At 37.2% G+C, this 23,746-nt stretch overlaps 1 protein-coding gene across 1 annotated transcript; it reads right to left on the bottom strand.

Moving 5' to 3' along the window:
- Positions 1 to 1,622: 1,622 nt before the first annotated feature.
- LOC120216511 (cyclin-D5-1-like) lies at positions 1,623 to 2,459 on the bottom strand. Its single transcript, XM_039213908.1, has 4 exons — positions 2,377 to 2,459; positions 2,211 to 2,292; positions 1,843 to 2,134; positions 1,623 to 1,759 (listed from the first exon to the last, which is right to left on the bottom strand). The coding sequence occupies exons 1-4, from the start codon at positions 2,457 to 2,459 to the stop codon at positions 1,623 to 1,625; spliced, it is 594 nt and encodes a 197-aa protein (XP_039069839.1).
- Between the last annotated feature and the right edge of the window lie 21,287 nt (positions 2,460 to 23,746).

The following is a 23,746-nucleotide window of genomic DNA, read 5'->3' as shown; positions in this document are numbered from 1 at the left end:
CTCTGACACCAAAGTGGCCAAATGCCATGAAACTGACCCCCCAAACAATGGTCTCAACCTCCATCTACAAGCTTAAATCTTAACGGTGTGTTTGGTTCACGGATGTAAGATTACTAGTGAGAATAAAAGATTATCAGGAAATAAGACTACTGTGAATGTTGTATTTTGTGTTTGGTTGGTGTAGCAGGAATGTAAGATTACCTCGTTTGGTTAAAGGAATAAAATATTATTGGAATGTATATTTGATCAAATTGTCATTATTATATATTTGTTTTTTTAACAAGTTTAAAAAATTTAAATTCATAAAATTTATAAATTTTTTTTACAAAATTGAAAATATAAAAATGTTTAATGAAAGAATAAAATTTTATTTTAACATCTGAACTTCATATAAAATTTTAATTATAGATTTTTTTTATAAATCTAGTTTAAGGATAAATTTGTAATTTAACTTTCGTAGAATTTTTATTATTCAATGACAGAAGAAGGATTTTTTTTAAAAAAAATTAAGGACATTTTAGTCCAAAACTCCGGTAATCCAACAATACATAAGGAAATGTGGGTAATAATATTCCCGATAATATACCCAAAAAATCTACTATTGGTAATAAAATATTACCGGGAATGAGATTCCTGACCAACCAAACATAGAAATATGAATTTCATTCCTATGAGAATCTCACATTCCCCAAACCAAACAGCTCCTAAAAAATAAACATCAGGCATTCACATGTGCTGGCTTAAGACAGACAGATTAGGAGTTCACAGTGAACAAACTTAATGTTCTTTGGAACTTAAGAAAAAATGGTCTTTAACTTCGTTTTTTTTCAGTTTAATTGCATCATTCAATATTTTAAAGAAATGACTTTCGATAAATCGACTGCCTTATTTTAAATTGAAATAAAAATGAAACAGTAACATTAACAAGCAAATCCAATCATCATTTCACCTTTATAACGGCCCAAAAAACAAAAACAATTCCCCATTTCTTACGGCTCTCAGCCTTTTGAAAGACAAAGGAAGCCCCCCATGGTAAAGAGGCAGGGCACAAGGATACATACATGTGAATCATATCTAACCATTCCTTTCAACAACAACAAATCAAAGATTAACAACAAAAACTAAAAACCCATCAAAATAAATACTCTTCCCATTGTCTACCCTACCCTTTTTCTTATATACTTACTCTTTTTAATTGCAGGATAAAAGATCCCCAATCTTAATGGAAAAACTAATTGCAACAACCAAAAATCTCTCTTTTTTCATCAATAAACCCAAATCCTATCACTAAAAAAGGAAAAAAATAATAATAATAAACATCAAACTAGAATCCATCATGGCCGACATATTTTCTTTGCCAGGCTATTTTGATCAGACTCATTGAATATAAGTTTCCTCTTGGTGCCACCTCCATGACTGACATCTGAAATGCCCTCAACTACTATGGTATGTATTGACGAATACTTTGAGGTTATTACGAACTTTGGCGTCTTACATTTCCTTTTCTCTATTTCCACCATCTTTCTATAGCATCCATATATCTCTTCCTGTTTCATCCAGTATAACACTATAAATACGAAGTATATCCACACATTATATAGAAAAATAGAGAAAAAGAAAGCTCACATTTTCTGAAGATCCCACAATGAAATGAAATCAATCTTCACCTCCAGTGCTTTTCTTGTTAATTCACTGTTTGAAGCAGCTAAAACTGCAGCTGCAGCCACAATCGACGGTCGATAATCCACCAAATTGATCTCTGCATTGAAAACATTCAATTTCTGTAATGGAAACACAAAGTTTAAGTTGATAATTCAAGATTGAACCTTTATTTTTCATTACCTTTGGTGATGGATATAATTAGTTCCAGAGCTTTGGAGATTAATCCTTTGGGATTGGATTCGGCATGGAATTTTCTGACGAAGTAATGCAGATAAGAGAAAGGTGTGATTGGATTCATCTTCCATTCCAATGAGCTGAGTACCAATAATTCCATTCTTTGAATCACTTTGCTCTGGAATTGATAATCTTTTGTATCAAACTCTGATAAAATGGGAACTTCACATTCTTCCATTTTTGCTGCCAGTGATAAACATGCTATCGACAACAATCGAACAGCCCACATCTGCTCTTCCTTCTCATGAATAACATCGAAAACCATTATTTCAAAAACAACAAACCCCATTGATCATTGTTTCAATGAAACTTACATCAATAGATCTTATTGAAATAAACCGATCAAAGTATGCCACAGACAAATAAGCTGTATGAAGTTGGAATCCGAAGGTTTCTCTCGTTTGCATCAAAAACAAAAGAAAATTTATTAACAAAGAAAACAAATGAAGGAACTAAATATAAGTGGGGAAAGAAACAAACATTGTAAATCCATTGAATGGCATCCAAACGAGCAGATTGAATCCAGGTTTTACAGGTGGATGGATTAGTTTTGAATCCCACATCGGTTTCTGTTGGATTTTCAAAGAAGATAAGAAAAACAAAACATGGGTTTGGTGGGTTTATTTGATAGTATATAATATAAGGTAAGAATTAGGAGTTCAATCCACGTTTGAGGGGATTAAGGAAAGTGTGGTAAGAAACAGATTGAGGAGACTCGCGCTTCTGGTGCCGCCAAAAGTACTGGCTCAGATACAGGATTGTGGCGCTATTTTGGAAACCGTCTATAATCATCAAATTCTACGGTTTTCTTTATTAATCAAATTGTACTTAAATGTACACTATTAATATAAATATTTAGGAAATCTCATGTTTTTATTATGTTTTGGTTATCTAGTTATTTTTATTTTAAAATCATATTTAATGTTATATTTTAATTTTATTTTATAAATCACCATAAAAAAATAATGATGGTATTCATGTGTCACATAAGATAATAACATATCATCATTATTTTTTTAAAAAAATATCATATATATTTATATACACGAATCTTACACTATATAAAATTAATAAATTTTACAGTAATTTGTAATAATTAAATTTAAATAAATAGGAGACTTAAATTTAATTAAAATTTATAATAAATAAATAAATATTTTTTAATTCGTAATATAATATTTTTTCTTTTTACCGTCAAAATCCATCTTCCCCATCTTTTCTCTTGTCATTTCTTCCCCATCCACGTGCTTAAAATAATATTTTAATTCATCCACGTGCTTAACTGGCAAACTAATTACCGAAAGGTCGGCTGATGGTAATACACTGCAAGGGTATTTCGAGGTGTGTGGGACACCCAAAGAATTGATGATATTCAGGAACTGAAGGAACGTACCTTTCTTGTTAAGTTCAGCTCCGACGACTACATGGAACTCGTCATTAACCGATTTCCAGGGACATTGGACGGCGACTATTTTTCTTTGGTTGCACAAGATGCAACAAAGGGATTGGACGACTACTCGTTTAGCTCCATGTCGATTTGGATTCGGATTTTTAACCTTTCGCTTGGTGCCATGACAATGAATATGGGACTCGAACTGGGTAAACGTCTTGGAACCGTCATAGCAGTTGATATGTTCATTCAAGGCAGTAACCGTGGTGAATTTCTTCGTGTGAGAGAGGACATTGATATTACCAAGTCGTTACGACGATTTATTCTAATCAGTTCTTGTACGAGAGGTAAAAATCGGATCTACCCTTCAAGATACAAACGCCTACCCAACTTCTTTCATAGGTGCGGGATAATAGGCCACAGAGTTGCAAAGTGAAAAGTGCCAATGGATGATCCGAAGGCAAAATTACAATATGGCGATTAGATGAAGGTTGATTCTCGACAACCAAGTAATAAACCTAATAAAACATGCAATTGAATATGTGAAGACCTCTAATGTTTCGACCGCTTATGTCGTCTCAGACCCTATGGGAGATGTCACTGGCCCATCACCTAAAGATTACACGGACGAACCCAATCAAACGTCCTATCTAGACCAACTGAGTGAGGACGTTTGTTATCTTACGAATGAGTTTAAAGAAGTTTTCCCAATGATGACTTAATGGAGGAAATAACTACTATGGATGATCATGTACTAGAAGCTTTGACATCGAATGAAACGACTCCTCATGAGAACCATGTATCGAATTTTCCTAAGGAACACATGGCTACGACTAAGGAACTGGCTGCAAACCAACTGCCCAAGAGTACTAAAAGCAAAGTTATCGAAAATAAGATTAACAATGGACTGGCTTTTACCTTGTCTAAAAGTCCTAATGAAAACAAAGAGGACTCCGAGGGCAAGAGTTCTAAGCACCAGAAATTAAGGAATCTGAAGTCACCCATCCAATCAATCCAAAGCGATATAGAGTGTCCTCTACTTCCGAAAGTGTTGTTGGGACAACTGGCAAGAACCATAAGATATCGACGGAGGCTCCGCTGGACGCCATGAATCTACTATGTTGGAACTGCCGAGGATTATGTAGTCTTGGAGCAGTTCAAAAGTTAGGGTGGTTTGTTGCTCATTGGTCTATTAGTCTTTTATTTTTAAGTGAAACTAGGTTACATCAATGTCACAGTGAAGGAATTAGGAATAAGTTAGGTATGCACAGATGTATCACAGTTGATCATGGAGATAACTGTACCCAGCAACCGAGCAAAGCAACTAAGGGCAGCCTTGAAACCTAAGCTTGGTTGCTTAACTTGTTGTGAAAGTAAGAACAAAATGAGTATGGAGAAAATAAGAGATGCACGAGAGTATTTGGGTTTAAAGCCGAGTTAGTCTTATTTCCAATAGAAAGAAAGAATGAATATAATGGGGGTGGGGAGGCCCCTTATATAATGAGAATCCCGTAAGAGTTAATGATTAAGTCTACTTATACTCTAACTAAAAGTACATCCATACTTTAATTAAAAGTCTAAAGGTTGAATCCTACTTGAACAAGGATGGTAGCTTTGTCCCTTTTCTTAGAGAGGGTTGGTCTTGGCTTAGAGAGAGCCCGAGTCATGTTGTGCTCGACCTTATCCAATTTTGGCGCGTCCTTGTCACATCCCGTGCCGTGTTTTAGGGCAGACTTGATTCATCGCTTGATGCATTTGGGCTTGGGAGTGCTTTTGTGAGCGCAGATGTGTGCTGGTGGATGTTGGACTCACCCTCAAAGTCGCGGCCATGACATTCTCCCCCACTAGTTCTAGCGACACACTCATCGCTCGACTTGAATGAAATTGCTCAATTTTGTCCTTGAATTGCTATAGGGCTTCGGCAGGTTCCCACCTCCCCTCGTTTTCGGGAAACCCTTTCCATTGAACCAGGTATTCGTGCCTTGGTTTGTGCCCCACTCGGGGATTGGCTCTTTCAACGTGGATGACTTCTACTTCCCTTTCGTAAGAGGCTTTTATTCCAACTGGAGCTCAATGAGAAATATTTCGATTGGGATCATCTTTGTCTGGATGAAAAGTAGGCTCACGTGTAACATAGGGTGAGCCCTGATGGTTTGTGGCAAGTCTAACTTGTAAGCCATGATGCCTATTCGTTTCTTGATTTTGAATGGTCCTTCGTAGCTTCGCACCAACCCTTTATGTCTATCTTGGTTGCGTAATATGTTTGTGAGTTTGGAAAGGACTAAATCTCATTCTTGGAAATTTACGTCCCTTCAACTTTTGTCTGCCCACTTCTTGGTATGTTTCCCTATTTTATGTAGGCAGGCTTGTGCTAACTCATGGTTGTCTTGCCATTCCTTGGAATATTGATAAGCAGATGGATTTGGTCCTTGTTACCCAGCTATAACCGTGTTGGGTGTAAGCAGTTGCTGCCCGTTTATAATCTCGAACAGGCTTTGGTTGGTGGCTTTACTCTTTTACAAGTTGTAGGAAAAATGTACAACGTCCAGAAGCTTTAGCCAGTCGCGTTGTGTAGCACTTACGTAGTGCCTAAGATAAATTTCTAGGAGGCCATTGACTCTTTCGATTTGCCCATCAGTTTGTGGATGGACTATAGTTGAAAAGTTCAGGCTTGTCCTCATCAATTTGAATAGCTCGGTCCAAAATTTACCCGTGAATCAGGTATCTCGGTCGTTGATTATTGTCTTTGGAACGCCCCAGTATTTTACCACATGTTTGAGGAACAGGCGGGCTGCTTCCTCGACTGTGCATACTTTAGACGCGGGGATGAATGTTCCATACTTGGAGAATCTATCAACTACTACCATGATGCTTGATAGACCATTCGAGTGTGGGAGTCCAACGATGAAGTCCATTGAGATGCTTTCTCATGGTCGTTCAGGAATGGGTAAAGGTTGTAGCAATCCTAGCGGTTTTTTCATTTCTATCTTATCTTGTTAGCACACAAAGCATGTTTTCACGTAGGCCTCCTCTACATCTTCGTTCATGTGCTGGCAGTAGTAATGTTCGTTTAGCAAGGTCATTGTTCGATAGGTCCCTGGATGTCCTGCCCACTTGGAATCATGGCATTCCATAAGGAGTTCCTTACACAGCTTTCCATACTTGGGAACATATATGTGGTGCCCACGTACATATAGTAGATCTCTCTTAAGCCAGAATCTTCTAGATTTTCCTTCTTTGGCGTATTAGATCAGTGATTAGGCTTATGGATCATGCGATAGCCCTTCTTTTATGTGTTCTAACATTTGTCCATTTGGTGAGCTAATGACTTCGATGTTGTACCTTCGGCTTAAGGCATCGGCGATACAATTTGTTTTTCTTGACTTGTGTTCCATGGAGAAATCAAATTTGACAAATAATTCTTGCCAACAAGCTTGTTTGGGGGATAACTTCTTTTGGGTCAGGAAGTAGCTGTTCGCGATGTTGTCGGTGAACACTATGAATTTTGATCCAAGTACATAGTGTCTCCATAGGCGTAAGCAGTGTATTACAACAGTCATCTCTTTTTCATGGACTGAGTATCTTTTTTCAGTCTCATTGAGTTTTAGGCTTTCATAGGCAATTGGATGTCCATCTTACATAAGGACTCCCCCGATGACAATATTGGATGTGTCGATGTGAACCTTGAAAGGTTTGATGTAGTTTTGACAGGCACAACATTGGCTCTTTCGTTAGAAGGAGTTTGATCTTGTCAAAGGCCTTTTAGCATTTTTGTTCCCAAACCCATGGCTTGTCTTTATTAAGTAATTCGGTTAAGGGTGTGGCTATCTTGGAGTAGTCTTTGACAAATCTTCGATAGTAATTGACTAATCCTAAAAGGGATCTTAGTTCAGTTACCTTGGTTGGGGGCTTTCAATCTTCAATGACTTATATATTGTCTTTATCCATTTGGATCATGCCCCCTCCTATGATGTGACCTAGGAAGGGGACTTTCTTTTGGGCAAACGAGCACTTCTCTTGTTTGACGTATAACTCGTTCTCTTGTAAAACTTGGAACACTTGCCTCAGGTGTTGGACATGTTCCTCCAATGTCTTGCTATATATCATGATGTCATCCAAGTAGACAACAACAAATTGATCGAGGAAAGGTTGTAATACCTTATTCATGAGGGTGCAAAAAGTTGTGGGGGCGTTTGTAAGGCCAAAAGGCATCACGAGGAATTTGTAGGAGCCCTAACTTGTGACACATGCTGTCTTTGGTTCATCTCCTTCGGTAATTCTAACTTGGTAGTATCCTGACCTCAGATCTAGCTTGGTGAACCACCTTGCATCGCCAAGTTGATCAAAAAAGTCTATAATTAGAGGGATTTGATACTTATTCTTTATGGTAAGCTTGCTTAGGGTTCGGTAATATATGTACATTCGAAGTCTTATATCATGTTTCTTTTGAAACAATATTGGTGCTCCATATGGTGCTTGAGAAGGCTTGATGAAACCTGTATCGAGGAGTTCATTCAATTGTCTGCGTAACTCTTCTAATTCTGGTGAAGCCATTCGATAGGGTGTTTTAGTAGGTGGTTCTATGTTTAGCAGAAGTTCTATATTATGGTACACTTTCTTTTTTAGGGGTAATGTCTTGGGCAATTTGGGAGGCATTGTAACATCCTCAATATCGGGTTAATGACCAAATTGTAAAATTTTAGAATTTGGTGATTAAAGCAGAATAGTTGAATAGTTCAATGATTTATTTCAAAATATTTCCTGAAAGTTGTTAGTAATTATCAAATGAATTAAAGGGCAAAATGGTCATTTGATAAGAAAGATATTTCTCCTCTTTATATGAATGATTCACGTGGGGGGAAGAGAGTTATATTCTTCCTCTTGCTTTCTTCTTCTCCAACGTGCCCAAGTTAGAGAAAAGGTGAGTTTTCTATTTTGTTGATTATTTATTGATTTAAAGTTTGGGTTTTGATCATTAGATGATAACTAAGCTTAAGGAAAGCTTAAGTTATCCTAAAATCAAAAGATAAAGGAATTAAGGAAGATTAAAGATTTGGAGTTCTTGAGTGAAATCTTGAAATAGAGTTGATAAGTTGAATTTGAAGTTGAATTTGACTTGTCATCAGTTTAATTAAGAGATTTATGAAGTTAGAAAGGATTTATAACAAAGTCGAAAGTTTAGTAAGATTCTTAATTTTAAGAATCATGATGAGATATAGAAGATAAATATGGTTTATATGGATATAAGTTGGTTTATGTTAAGGTATTTGAGTTTAATGGCATGATAGAAGCTTAAAATGGAAGATTTGGATGAGTATTGGTGAATTTTTGGGTTTAAACAGTAAATTCTGGGTTTTAACAGATTATGCAGGGGGTACCGATACCCTATGGGGGGTATCGATACCACCATAATGAGAAAGTATAAATTGAGTTTTTATTTTAGTATAAGAAGTAAGGATCGAATCATAATATTTTGAATGTTGATATATATATATATGTATGATTGTGTAGATATCAAACATAGACAAGTTCTGGAACAATCAAAGAATTATAATCTATTCGAATTAAGTGAGGCTAAGGTGAGAGCAATTTAATTTGTACTTATGTTATCGAATCAACATTGGGTTGCGATGAGACAGTGACGGAGTTACTATGGTAAGAAGTGACTCATAGAATGTTATTTGATATGTGAATTTTTATGTGTGCATGAGTACATGAAAATGAGTATAGGTTATTATATATGAAATTATAATATAAGATATGTGTAATACATGAAAATGTGATATAAGTTGTGTAATAAACCATGTGAATGGATATAAATAATTATGAGAATAAATGAAAAGGTGATGTAAAATAAGTAGTATTTACTTATAAGGTAATAGAAGATTATATGAACAAATAGTATGTATAGGGCACATAAGACTACATGTCTATCTTTTAATGTAATAAAAGTGATATATGTGATGTATTGGAAACATATGAGAACAAGAGATGACATGATTTGTATGATGTATGAATTCATGAGTAAAGACATATGTGAATATGATTTGTATGCATTATATGTCATGTGAACATAAAAGGATAGAGCATGAATTATATGATATGAGATATATGAGAAAAGGTACATGTAATATGAGAATTGACATGAACTACGTGAAAAGAAACTACATGATTACATGTATATGTGAACGAAGCTATGAGCTTATATGAAAATGTGAAATGATAAATAATAATGCCTATGTTATATGTCATGAGAGCTAGAGGCATAGTTGGCATGCCAAGAGTCGAGGGTTCTACGTGGTCCTTCGGGACATTTTATAGTGGTCATTCGGGACAAATTTCATATGCCAATCAGTGGGACTTATACGAGCTGTGGTGGCAGAATAGTGCACAACCTCAATAGACTCACATATCTACAGTTCTCACATGTGTTGTATATGTTTTTTGCATGATATGAATTGCATTATATGATTTATATGATGATGTGTGTATTGCTCGGTTAAATGAATCATATGTTGATTGAAAAAGTTAGGTATAAGAGGATAAAATTATAAAATATAGATGATAGTAAGAATTGTGATGGAAACAATGTGTGATACGCATATGTATACATTACATTATATGCAATGTTATATTGTTTTGTATGGAATCACGAGATTATATGTTCATGCATGTTTAAATAGCTAGAGTTTTCTTATATATTTTATTATTATGCCTCATTAAGTCAACGACTTAGCGTGTGATTATTTCACACGTAGGTTCCGAGAAGAGGAAGAATGATAAAAGTTAAGCAAGACAGGTCAATTTCTCATTTTCAAAGGTCAGATCAGAAAAGAAGTTAATAGTATGTATTTTGTAATACTTATAGTGGTTGGCATGTAAACAAAGAGTTGAATCCGATATGTTTTAAGCAGTTTTTTAAAATCATATGATTGAGTTTTGTAATGTTTTAAACTTATATATGTATGTTTTTACGACAGTACTGTAGCAAGGTATCAGTACCTGTAGCAGGGGCATCGATACACCTGAAGCAATGTAGAAAATTTAATAGAACTGTTCATAAATATGTATTTTTTTTAAAAGTTTTATAATGAAGCATAATTTAATAGAATATTATTGTATTTTCTTAATATAAGTTCAAATGTTTTGCTATCTTACAAGAATATAGTTTCAAAAAGTCAATGTGACATCTCAGACTCGTATTCGGGTCGGATACTGGTTGGGGTGTTATAGGCATTATGTCTTTGAATTCGGTCAATAGTTGTCCTACTTCTCGTGGGACATCTTCGGTTGTAATTTGTGTCTCGCTTACTAGTTTTACCAGGAAGGTCGATAGCTTTGGAGAATTGTATAGTGGATAGGATCTTGGCCCCTACTCCCGGTCCTCGATTAACTGGACAATACATTGATGCTTTGGGTCCATGATACATAGACAGTTCGTAAAGGGGATTAGGAAGGCATTGATCTTGTCGAAAAAACTTAACCAGAGTACCACATCGAAATCATCAAGGGGAATTACTTTGATGACTTCTTTACTGATCCAGTTTTCGATGTTGAGTTCAACTCATTTAGAGATTCTTGTGATTGGGACTTCTTTGGCATTCACGATTTTGATGAAGCCACTCACCCTATCTATGTGAAGGGCGAGTTTACTTGCGACTTGGTCGGACATGAATAGTTCTGAGGCGCCGGTCTCCATAAGTGCACTTAGTTTCTGCCCCTTTATGGAGATGTCCACGGACATTAGTTCTTTTTTCTTTCGACCTTTCTTGACTTCCATGGTACTGATGATGGATCCAAGTTTAAGTGTCTCAGTTTCTTCTTATTTCTCATCGGTTTCTTCGATGGTAGAAAATTGATTCTTTTGAGGTCACTCTCTAGCCAAGTGTCCCAGACCCTTGCAATTGTAGCATTGGATGGGTTGTTTTTCTCTCTTTTCCCCTTGTTGGGTTTTGTTATTCGATAGCTTTCCAGGACCACTTGGTTCTTTGTCTGATTTTCCTTTGAATGGCTTATCTTTATCTCCACTTTTGGCTTTATGTTTTGATTTAGAGGAGTCATACTTTCGAACCCCAAGTTCTATGAGTGACTCATCGATAATCAAGGCTTTGGCGAGATCTTTGACTCATCGACGTTTTAGGTCGTTTTTCGCCCATGGCTTTAGCCCATCGATGAAGGTGAAGAACACATCCTCTTCACTTAAACTCGGGACTTGAAGGCTTAACTCGACAAATTGTCGAACGTGCTCTCTCAGTAGGCCTTCATGCCTAAGACGCCTTAGTTTTTATCGTGCCTTGTTCTCGACATGATGAGGGTAGAATTGTTCTTTGAATTCAGTCTGAAACTCCGCCCAGGTTCCTACAGTGGTGCCATCTCGTTTCATCTCAGTGCACTTATGCTGCCACCATAAGAGTGCTAAATCGGTTAAATAAACAGAAGCAATGTTTACCTTTTTAGTATCATTCTCGATGCCCATGGCTCGGAAGTATTGATCCATGTCCCACATAAAGTTTTCCACGTCTTTGGTCAATCCGGTCCCTTTAAACTTTTATGGTTTAGGAACTTCGGCTCGGCCCTTGGGAGTGTCGGTCAGCATGTTGCCAGCCACGACAGCTTTGCACAAGGCTACCTCAGTCTTGAATTTGCTCGATCTTCTTCTTCAGGTTTTTGACTTCGGTCCTAGAACCATTATTCTTAAGTTCTTCGAGCTATTGTCTTAGAGCTAGAATTTAGGCTTCAACAACATCTTCTTGTTGAGAACTCTTCGAATCGAATCCATTGAGTGCCGCATGCACATCCTCCGAGATATTCTCCAAGGCTTCAAGCTTCTCGAGATCTAATGATCCTAGGTTCTCAAGATCGATGGATCGTAACATATCCAAAACCTCATTGGTCTCTCTCGCAGAGTCCTCAAGTCTGGTGATCTTACCTTGGAGCGATGCGAGCATGTCCTTCGACGTTCCTCACTTCTTCTATACTTTGCGAGTCTCGATGCCCTCAGATGCTGTTGCCTCGCCATGTTGTGAAGCCATCTCGTCTAGTCATGAACTTAGCTCTGATACCACTTGACACGGGACTAGACTGTTGGCTAGTATGTGAGACCCTTAGTCGTTTTGCTCGGTTGTTGGGCACTAAGAACCTTGAAACCTAAGCTCGGATGCATAACTTGTCGTGAAAGTAAGAACAAAAAGAGTATGGACGACAATAAAAGATGCACGAGAGTATTTTGCTTGAAAGTCGGGTTAGTCTTATTTCCAATAGAAAGAATGAATGAATACAATGGGGGTGGGGAGGCCCCTTTTATAATGAGAATCCCCTAAGAGTTAATGACTAAGTCTACTTCTACTCTAACTAAAAGTACATCCCTACTTTAGTTAAAAGTCCAAAGGTTGAATCCTACTTGAACAAGGATGGTGGCTTTGTCCCTTTTCCTAGAGAGGGTCGATCTTGGCTTGGAGAGGGCCCGAGTCATGTTCTACTCGACCTTATCCAATTTTGGTGCGGGCTTGGCACATCCCTTGGCGTGTTTGGGGCAGACTTGGTTCATCGCCTGATGCATCTGGGCCTGGGAGTGCTTTGGTGCGCGCAGATGTGTTCTGGTGGATGTTGGACTCGTCCTCAAGGTCGCGGCCCGTGACATGATAATTAAGTCATTCGATGAACACTTCCATTTTATAGTAATTTACGAACACCATAATGCAATGTTTAAACATGAAACATGGAGAATGATAGATGCTATTAAAAACTCATCACGATTACCTTAGGTGGTCGGGGTGATTTTAATAAGATATTAATAGACTCTGAAAAGATAAGTGGTCGACGTAAACCAAGAGTTCAGTTAAATGACTTTCGGGAAGTCTTATATCGTAATGGACTATCGGATTGAAAACCAATTAATGGTTGATTTACATGGTTTAAGGGTTCTAATGGAAGTAATACGTTAGTCGAGAGATTAGACATATTTGTAGCTTTATCGACTTGGATTAATGCTCACCCACATTTTCGAGTCCCAACAGATTATTCGGACTCTTGGGATAACTGATTCCTAGTGTAAGAGACTAAAGAACAAAAACAAGGGAATTACAATCCAAGGAATGTTGATTATTTTAGATACAATGAGTGCTGGGAAAATAATAAGGAACACATAGATTGTGTATTTACAACTTGTACGTTTACGGCTAGATTAGCATTTGATAAGTTATATGCTGTGTGCGCCAAGTTGTAAGATTGGCAACTTGGACGGTTATAATTGACAAGGTAACACATAGTAAAGCTAAGGAAACTTATAAACAAGACTTAATGCACGCCAAGGCCGAAGGGGATTTGCTGGCCTAATCAAGGCCAAACGTGACCATGATTTGCTTGACACGGAGGAACATTATTGGGGACAACGTTCGAGAGTCAATTGGTTATCATTCAGAGATCATAATACAACATTCTTCCATGCTCGATCAACTCAACATCAAAAGAAGAATTGGATTAAAGGATTATATGATGGAAATGATTGTTGGACAGTGAATACGAAAACATTATCGTCAATTGTGGTTAATTATTTTAAGGAATTATTCTCCACAGCTAATGCTATTCATAATACTAGCATCTTGGAAGCCATTGATATGGTGGTAACACATTCAATAAATGAGGAATTATCAAGACCATTTGATAAAACTGAAATACTATCTGCTTTCCAGGATATTAATCATCATAAGCACCCGAGATTGATGGATTATCGGTTAGTTTCTTTAGACAACACTAGTCGGTTATTGTGTTCGCCAAGTTGTAAGATTGGCAACTTGGACGGTTATAATTGACAAGGTAACACATAGTAAAGCTAAGGAAACTTATAAACAAGACTTAATGCACGCCAAGGCCGAAGGGGATTTGCTGGCCTAATCAAGGCCAAACGTGACCATGATTTGCTTGACACGGAGGAACATTATTGGGGACAACGTTCGAGAGTCAATTGGTTATCATTCAGAGATCATAATACAACATTCTTCCATGCTCGATCAACTCAACATCAAAAGAAGAATTGGATTAAAGGATTATATGATGGAAATGATTGTTGGACAGAGAATACGAAAACATTATCGTCAATTGTGGTTAATTATTTTAAGGAATTATTCTCCACAGCTAATGCTATTCATAATACTAGCATCTTGGAAGCCATTGATATGGTGGTAACACATTCAATAAATGAGGAATTATCGAGACCATTTGATAAAACTGAAATACTATCTGCTTTCCAGGATATTAATCATCATAAGCACCCGAGATTGATGGATTATCGGTTAGTTTCTTTAGACAACACTAGTCGGTTATTGGTTCTGATATGATCCAACTATACTTGGATCTGTTGAATGGGACTAAATATATGGCAATGGTAAATAGAATTATTCTTGTCTTGATTCCTAAAGTCGATGAACCAAAGTACATGAAACAAATACGACCAATCGGTTTATGCACGATAATTTATAAGATTGTGTCAAAGGTACTGGTAAACCGACCGATCATGACATGTATATGTGATAATCAGGCTTCTTTCCTTCCAGGACGTTAGATTTCTGACAACATCTCGGTGGACCATGAATTATTGCACTACATGAATTCTTCGAATAATGGAATTAATAAGAGCGTTCACTCAAACTTGATATTGAGAAGGCTTATGATAGAGTTGAATGAAATTTCCGATAAAGTGTAATGATCAAACTTGGTTTCCATAGGGAATTTGTTGACCTAATCATGAGGTGTGTAACTATTGTATCATTTTTCGCACGAGTTAATGATTGTCTTACTGATGTGTTTGTCAAGGCGACCCCCTTTCTCCATTCTTATTTCTTTTTGTCACACAAGGGCTATCGTTACTATTTCATAAAGCTCAACGAAATGGGACTATAAAAGGGTACAAGAGCATCTCAAAACGGATCACATGTGCCCCACCTCTTGTTTGTGGGATGACAATTTAGTCTTTCTTAGGAACTCAACCGCTAAAGCCAACTGAATAAAAGAGATACTTGGTGAATATGTTGACTCTTCAGGGCAACGAATCAACCTAACTAAGTTGGTAATCTATTTTATCCCAAAAATGATTCCGAAGCATCGTAGTCAAATCAAAAACATTTTTGGCATACAATAAGTTGATTCATTATAACATTATCTTGGTTTTCCATTGTATATTGGGAAGAACAAGACGCATACTTTTGGTTACCTACGAGATAAAGTGCAGTTGAGAGTGATAGGTTGGACGAAACGTCTGTTATCATTTAGTGGTCGGGAGGTGTTCCTTAAAGTAGTTGCCTTGGCCCTACCTCAGTATGCTATGTCCTGCTATTCGTTATCGGCGTATCTCTTGAACGAGATAACTAGTATTATGCGCAGGTTCTGATGGATTAGAAAGATATCTAAATATGGCTGGCCTTTAGTAGCATGGGATACTATTTCTAGGTCAAAGTGAGTTGGTGAACTTGGGTTTCGCGATCTTCATTTTTTTAATCTAGCTATGTTGGGTAAACATGTATGGAGGCTAATCAAAGAACCAGATTATTATTATTTTTTTTTTTTTGCACTAGTGTATCGCGAGAAGTACTTTCCTGATGAGATGTTCTCAATGCGAAAATTGATAATAAAAGCTTGTATGCATGGAAAGGAATCCATAAATCTTTACAGGCATTGTCTAATGCATTCTTCTGAAGGGTGGCCTATAACAATTCAACACGAGTGTTTACAGATAGATGGGAGTATCCAGCCAATACAACTTACATGTACATACACCATAGAAGCGATCCAAAAGACACGATGTGGTGACTTCATGCACAGGGATCAGTTGCGATGGGATGTAAACAAGGTGACGACTTTCTTCTCCAAGCAGGATGCAGATACTGTTTTGGGAGTCTCAATAGCACCTTGTTTCAACGATAGTGTGATATGGGGAAACCATGATTCTGGTGTTTACTCAGTGCGTTCATCTTACTAGTAGTTACAAAAACCTTCTCATACTACAGATATTATATCAAAATTATGGAAGGTTATTGCCTAACTAAAAGTACTACCGAAAGTACATATTTTATTTGACGTCTAGCGCATGAAGCACTGCCGCTATGCCAACGAATTTGGGATGCGAGATTGGGAGATGGTATTTTCCCCCTCTTCATTTCAGAGCTTGAGGCGATAAGCATGCGGTTAGGGTTTGCAATTTTGCACAAGAGGTTTTGCGATTGGACAGTATTCCAAGTTTTCTCTATGCTTTTACTTGTCAGTCTTCCTTAATTTGGATAGAATTTTCTCTGGTTGTGCTTGGGTTGGATGACTTTACAGGTTTTATCATGTTGTTATGGAATATCTGGAATTTAAGAAATGGACTAGTCCATGACGGTCGCCTTCAACCTTCAAGGGTCTTGGTTGCTAATGCTAGAATTTCGCATCGGTATTTTATTGCTGCGCGGAGGTCAGGATCCACAGCTTAGCAATACCATGGTGTTTTGTGTGCTTGGTTGATGAGGTATCTTATAAATTGAATTTGATGGACTATCCTGACGGTCGTCAATTCAGTTGGTTGCTAATGCTAGAATTTCGCATCGGTATTTTATTGCTGCGCGGAGGTCAGGATCCACAGCTTAGCAATACCATGGTGTTTTGTATACTTGGACTCTGCCATGAGGTGATCTTATAAAGTTGAATGTTGATGGCACCTATAACCCTGTAACACGTCATATTGCAGTTGGGGTCGTGGCCAAGGATGCTTGTGGGACGGTATTAGGTGGACTGGCGACTACTTAAACTGGCTGTTTTGATTCAAGATTAGTAGAACTTCACAATCTTGATGCTGCAATCAATCTTACCTTGGAGGAAGGTTGCCAACGGATTAACATGAAGCCTGATTCCACCATGGTTGTGAACAAATTCAATAGTGAGAATGACAATGATTCTACGTTGGAATTCACATGCGATTGATTCGCTCGAAATGTAATCAATTTTCAATTTATATTTTTTCTTTATGTATGTAGGGATGCGAATTGAGTGTCTCATAGGTTAGCTAAAAGAGCACTTGATTCAAATGCTTCCTTCTTCTTTGGGCGAGAATGCCTTGAGTTTTTCACTTCTGATGTAATGAATGATTTGTAAACGGATTAATGAATGAATGTTGGGTACTCTCTTCCCCTTGTAGGACCACAACATTGTGTTGGTAGAAGGAGTTTTTAATGAAGCCATTATTTTCTTTTAAAAAAGACTTCGATCTTTTTATATTTTTTTTGGCTACCCATTGCCTCTACCATTAGACATGTTAACGTGATCATAATTCTTTTTTTTTTTTTTGAAATAGAACGATAATTATACGATTAGCTGCTAATGATATTTGAAAGTATTACATCTGAAGTTCACATCAAAGATTCATAAGCAAAGAACAAAAGAGAAAAAATAGATAAAGCAAACTTAGCTAAATTATGAGCAGTGGCGGAAGGTAAGAGTGCTAGTGGGGACCATGCATCCCAGAAATTTAAAAAATTATAATATAAACCCTTAAAATTTTTAAAGAAAAAAACTTTTGGCCCCTCAAATAGTTTAGAAATTTAGAATAAATTTTAAATTTTTTTAATGTTCTTGATTAAACCTCTTCTAATAATTTTTGAAAATTTTCATTAAGCCTCAATTTTTTTTTAAAATTTTAGATAGATTTAGTTTTTCGGAAAAATTTAAACTAAACCTTTCAAAAAAATTTAAAAAATTAATTTAAACATCTAAATTTTTGAAGTTTTAAATTGACTCCATAAATTCTATCACCTATTGATTATCAGCAACCTTGCTTGCAGAACGTTGAATACCAATAACTCAAAAACTGGATTATCTCAAATAAGTTGGCGAGCTTGAGCAAGATGGAAATCAATAGTAGATAGATCAAGTTGTGATGTCGTTAACTGGCAGACTATGTTGACTGGCATTACTTTCAACCCAAATATGGATGTATTGTTGTTCAAGCGCCAGACTTGGACTGTAAGTGACTTCAGTTGCTTTCGCTACTTTTTCATCGAGGTAAACAGGTACGTAAGAGAATAGGCTGGCAGACAACCACCAAGCCATGATGACTACGGGTCACTATGCCTACAGCAGACCAGCCCTCCTGAAAAGAACAAGCAGCACCAACATTAATCTTGAAAATATATTCCGGGGACTTGCTCCAGTGATCTAACCGAGAACCATAGGTGACAATGGAAAGCCCGTCAATCCAATTGCAGCATCAGATGAGGTGATAATGGCTTTGCTTGTACTAGCCACATGCCAACCTAGAATTAACCTGCCCTCTATGAGGAACATATTTTGACAGTGCCATACAAAATACACCACCACTAAGAGCAGTCGAAATTCATCTATGTTCAGTATGGAGTGCATGGACAGAAGCCAATCCCCTCTAGAACAGCTTGTTGCAAAAATCACTAGACTATAGAAACCGACGGCTCGTAGAATATTTCATGTGTACAAAGTCCCTAGTAGCATGCAAACATGTGTCAATTAGTTCTCCACACATAGGACAACGGCCATCAGATAAACCTGTCATTTGAAGACGTCGACATACATGTAGTGCCTCATGAGCCAAACACCACCCAAAAGTCGAAACTTAGGAGGTAGAAAAAACGAGATAAGCATAGCCAAAGCTTCGACACCACACTGGGAACTTGCTGCTACCGCATTAAATAGAAGTAGCCCGAACGCACATCATAAACCCTAGAAGAATGTTCTGACCAAATCACCACAACTTTCGTTGTCGGGGTAATTGGACAAGTCAAAATTCTATCCGTATCAATAGGATAAAAATCGCGTGTATCAGTTGTGTGTTCCATCTAGATTCATTTGGCACCATAAATTCCCCACAGAGAATCGATTTAAGTTCATTATCCACATAACTTGAAACAAATCGGATGGCATTAGAAGCTTCCCAATGATCCACTAATATTCGAGAATAACTATTTTGACCCACAAGCCTATAGAATCCATCCGATAAAGTAGACAATGCATGTAAAAATTCCTTGCCATACGAACGTTAAGACTAAAAAAAAATACACTTAATTAGGAAATACTTAGCCTAGTATACACGAGTCAAAACGCTAGACAGTTGATGAATGCATCCCCACACCTGTTTACACAGAAAGTAAGATTAAAATGTCGAAGATCACAAAACCCGAGCCCACCAAGTCGCTTCAGTTGAAAAATATTTTTCCATGCTACTAGTGATCATTCTCGCTCAGAAGGGCTACCTGCCCACCAATACGAACGTAGAATGGTTACCTTCAGGAAGGAGATAACACCCCAATAGATAAGTGGGAGTGGTTCGTCCCACAGATTGAATAGATACTACTCGACCCCCAAACAAGAGAAAATGCTTCGTCCCAGAAATTGAATAGATACTACTCGACCCACGAACAAGAGAAAATGCTTCGTCCAGCTACGCACCCGAGAAAGTAATTTGTCCCAGAGGAAACTAAATGCGTTCAACCTGTTTCAACCAACTACAAGTGGAACACCTAAATATTTTCCAGGCTTATCGATCAACGACATACCAAGAATGGAGCTCAAATTTGCTTGGTTCGTGGGGGAAGTATGAGAACTGAAAAACAAGCTGGATTTACTAAAATTAACATGTTGCCCTAAAGATTCACAATAAACACGAAGCACTTTGCAAACATAAAAAAACTCATTGATTGTATTGCATAGAAAGAGGATACAATCATCGATATAAGACGAGTAATTCAAGGTTCTGATCGACTTACCCGAAGACCTCAAAAGATGATTAGCTTATCGCTCTTTATGTAGGAACACAGAAAGACCTTGAGAGCACAGTAAAAATAAAAAGAGTGACAAGGGGTCACCTTGTCGTAAACCATGTTCTGGTCAGAAACGTTCCGTGAGACACCTATTCACTCACACACAAAACGATATTGATGTGACACAGGACAAAATGAGCGAAACCCAAGTGGAGCAAAATCAAGTCAAAGCATCATATCTAGGAGGAAAGACAATTCAACCTTATCGTACGCCTTCTCCATATCAAGTTTCAAAGCAGCAACCCGACTAACTCCTGAAGGTGCCATCTTGAGGTAATGAAATAATTCATGGGCAAGAACATTGTCTTATATTAGGTGTCCCGACATAAATGCAGCTTGATTCTCATCAATGCAAGTAGAAAGATACGACCACAATCGATTAACCAAGAACTTAGAGACGATATTGTATATGATAGTGCATAGTGTAATCGATCAAAATTGACGCAAGTGTTCCGAGCTAACAACCATTGGAATTAGGACAATAACTATCACATTTACCTCTTTCATTGACGTATGACGGTATGATCTGCTAGCATATCCAAGCATAGTGTAATAACATTATCACCAACTAACAACCAAAATGTTTGGTAGAAACTTCCTGAAAGTCCATCTATACTCGAAGCTTTGTGGGGTACACTTGGAGAAAGATTGATAACTCCATAAAAAAACTATATTTAGGGCCTTTTCACTAAGTTATTGGTTGTCTTAAGATGCATGTAGGTTCATTTAGATGCATTTAAAAGTATATAATTACATTTGGTGGTTTGAATTTGTCGTGACAAATTATTTTGTAAATGGTGCTATTTTATGAGGAAGATCTGGTTTGAATGTTAATGTGTAGGTTTTAGGAGCAAGGTTGTGCAAAGAAACTTGCCGTGGCAAGTGAAAATGAACGTCGTGGCATTTCTGAGCGTAGAAAAAGACAAAGAAGTCGAAGATATTTCCACACAAGGCCAGTAGCCCTTTTCACCACGTGATTCTTGCTGCCATCCACCTAGGAGGGGACCACTTCCACCTTTGTAATACCTTTCACATGAGGGGAATGTACCCTTGGATACTAATGGAATTTTGGCACAAAACTCTAGGATATTCCCTAATATAAATAGAAAATGATTCCATAAAAATCAAGAGAGGATTCTTTGAGGAAAAAGTGAGGTAGGCAAGAGTGAAAAGGAGGCTGAAAGTTTTCATTTTTCCCTTTTCATCTTCTTGGTGGTAACCTCCACTGCCAAGCTCAAGGGAGTGATGAGCTAGACGTTTGAGAGGAGCTAGCACACTAAGGTTCCGTTCGTGGTGGTTCGAGGAGCAACTAGCAGCGTGCGTTGGGAGTTTCTTCCACCCCTATGCTTTTATTTTCATTCGAATATTTGGGTTGTATGATTTGGATTATTATTTTGGATATTTTGATCTCCACCATGAACTAAATCTTATTTGGTGTGGATTTTTATGGATGATTAAGTGTTTTTATTTAATGAATGGTTGATGCTTTTATGTTTATCACTTGTTTAGTTCATTGTTTCGAATTACTTAAGATTGTAGGAGGTATGAGTGTGGCCATTTATTAAGTATATTACTTAGTGTTTGAGAGAAACTAAGTTAAAAATCCTTAGTGTTTGAGACAAACTAAGGGAACATCAACGTGAACAATGGGTTTTAGCTAATAACTAGAGTGTAATCCAATATTAGTGTTCGAGAGAAACTAAGGGAGGATTTCAATGACTAATATGAGTTAACCTTAATTGATAGGATAGAAGTTGCTGCTAAGGCTGAGAGGATTTTCCGTGACATTCTTGTCTGTCAGGTTCCATGACTAGAGATAGCATAGGAGCAATCTTAGTGAACTCTATTGAGCAAGTAAACCATAGAAGTTTAGACCATCCTGAAAGACAAGGCTTAGGATTCCTTAGTAACCCCACCATTCATTCCCATAGTAGCTTATTGTGTGAGGATTATTAAGTCTGCTCATTTATTTCCAAATTCTCAATTCATCTTGCCTTGACATTTTCAATTGTTTACATTTCAAAAATTTCCACTTTCCGTGATATTTTCATCTGCTACACTGCCACATTTCCATCAAATTCACACCACCCAACCAATTCCACCCACATACATTTCATCTTACCATAACATTATCATTTGTTCATATCATCATATTAACTATACATACTTATTTTCGAATAGTGCATAAACTTTACTCATTATCTCTCCAATCCCTATGGAGACGATGCTAGCTTACTACTATATTACTTGTTCGATTGTTTATACTTGTACATATTTCACGTAAATTTATAGCACTCACAAAACGCGAACAAATTTTTGGCATCGTTACTGGGGATTGGCAATTGGTGATGTTGAGTTTAGTTATTGCACTATTTTATTTATTCTTTTTGGACATATTTATTAGCTTTTGTGTGTATCTTTTTCAGGTGTTATGTTGTCGCTTGACCTGGAAAAAACCCAAAGAACCATTATTTCATTTTGAACCTAAGGTTTATACAGTTCAAAATCAAGATGAGGATCATGCCATTCTAAATGCTTTAATAATTCAAAATGATGGGGTTATAGCTCGACTACAAACTATTTGAGATCACTTAGCTCCCACCTTAGACGATCTCAAACCTGGTATCATAGCTCTAAAGATTTAAAAAGCCCACTTCGAGCTTAAACCGATGATGTTTGACATGTTGAACTTGATTGGACAATTTGGTGGTGCACCTTATTAGGATGCAAGGTAACGTGTTTGAGCATTTCTAGAGCTGTGGGATTCTTTTTGAAAGCAAGGTTTGCATGAGGATGTATTGAAACTGAACTTGTTTCCATACTCATTGAGAGATCGAGCAAGGGCATGGCTTAATGGAGTACATTTTAGCTCGATAAAATTATGGGCAAGCTTGTGCAAAAAAAGTTTTCTACGACATAATCCACCCAATATGAACATATATCTTAGGAATGCCATAATATCTTTTTTGTCAAGCTGATGTTGAGTCTATGTTTGAGTCTTGGGATAAATACAAGGGAATCTTACTGATAACTTCATAAAAAGACTCAATTTCTAGTCTTTTCACTTAAGTTATTGCTCGTCTAAACAAAGTATGCACAACATTTTAGTTGCATATAGGTTATGTTAGCTTGTGGTGTATAAGTTTTGCTTAGGAAAAATTTATTTGGTTTGACTGATGCTGCTGAGGAGAAAGGGTTGTATGGATTGTGTTTGTGCAGGAAAGTTACAGAGGAAGAACATTTCAGTTATGACAATGTAAATTTGCAAGGGCCAAAGGAACAGATAAGAACATTAGGGAATATTTATCTCGCTGAGGTAAGGTTTATCTGAAGAAGTCTGAAGCGGGTGTGACGAAACTGCCTATATCACACGCTAGTTGGATGACCTACTTCATGTACAAGCAAGCATTAATTATTCTGAAAGCCGCCTTTCATTTTTAAGTCTGGGCATATAACAACGGCTATTTAAGGAATCTCCAAAGCATGCGAAGCCCTAGGAGATTATTCTCTATAAATAACCAGCCGTAGCCTCCAAGAGAGGGAGGTAAGGAAAAAGAGAGAAGAACTTTACTTAAGGCATGAGCAAGCAACTGCAGTGCTTTCTCACAGTTTATCAACCAACCTTCTTTGGTTTCCTCCATAGCCA

This window comes from Hibiscus syriacus, unplaced genomic scaffold, assembly GCF_006381635.1.
Source record: "Hibiscus syriacus cultivar Baekdansim isolate YM2019G1 unplaced genomic scaffold, ASM638163v2 tig00110160_pilon, whole genome shotgun sequence".
NCBI lineage: Eukaryota > Viridiplantae > Streptophyta > Magnoliopsida > Malvales > Malvaceae > Hibiscus > Hibiscus syriacus.
The sequence above is the reverse complement of the archived record's forward strand: the minus strand, read 5'-3'. Positions and strand labels throughout refer to the sequence as shown.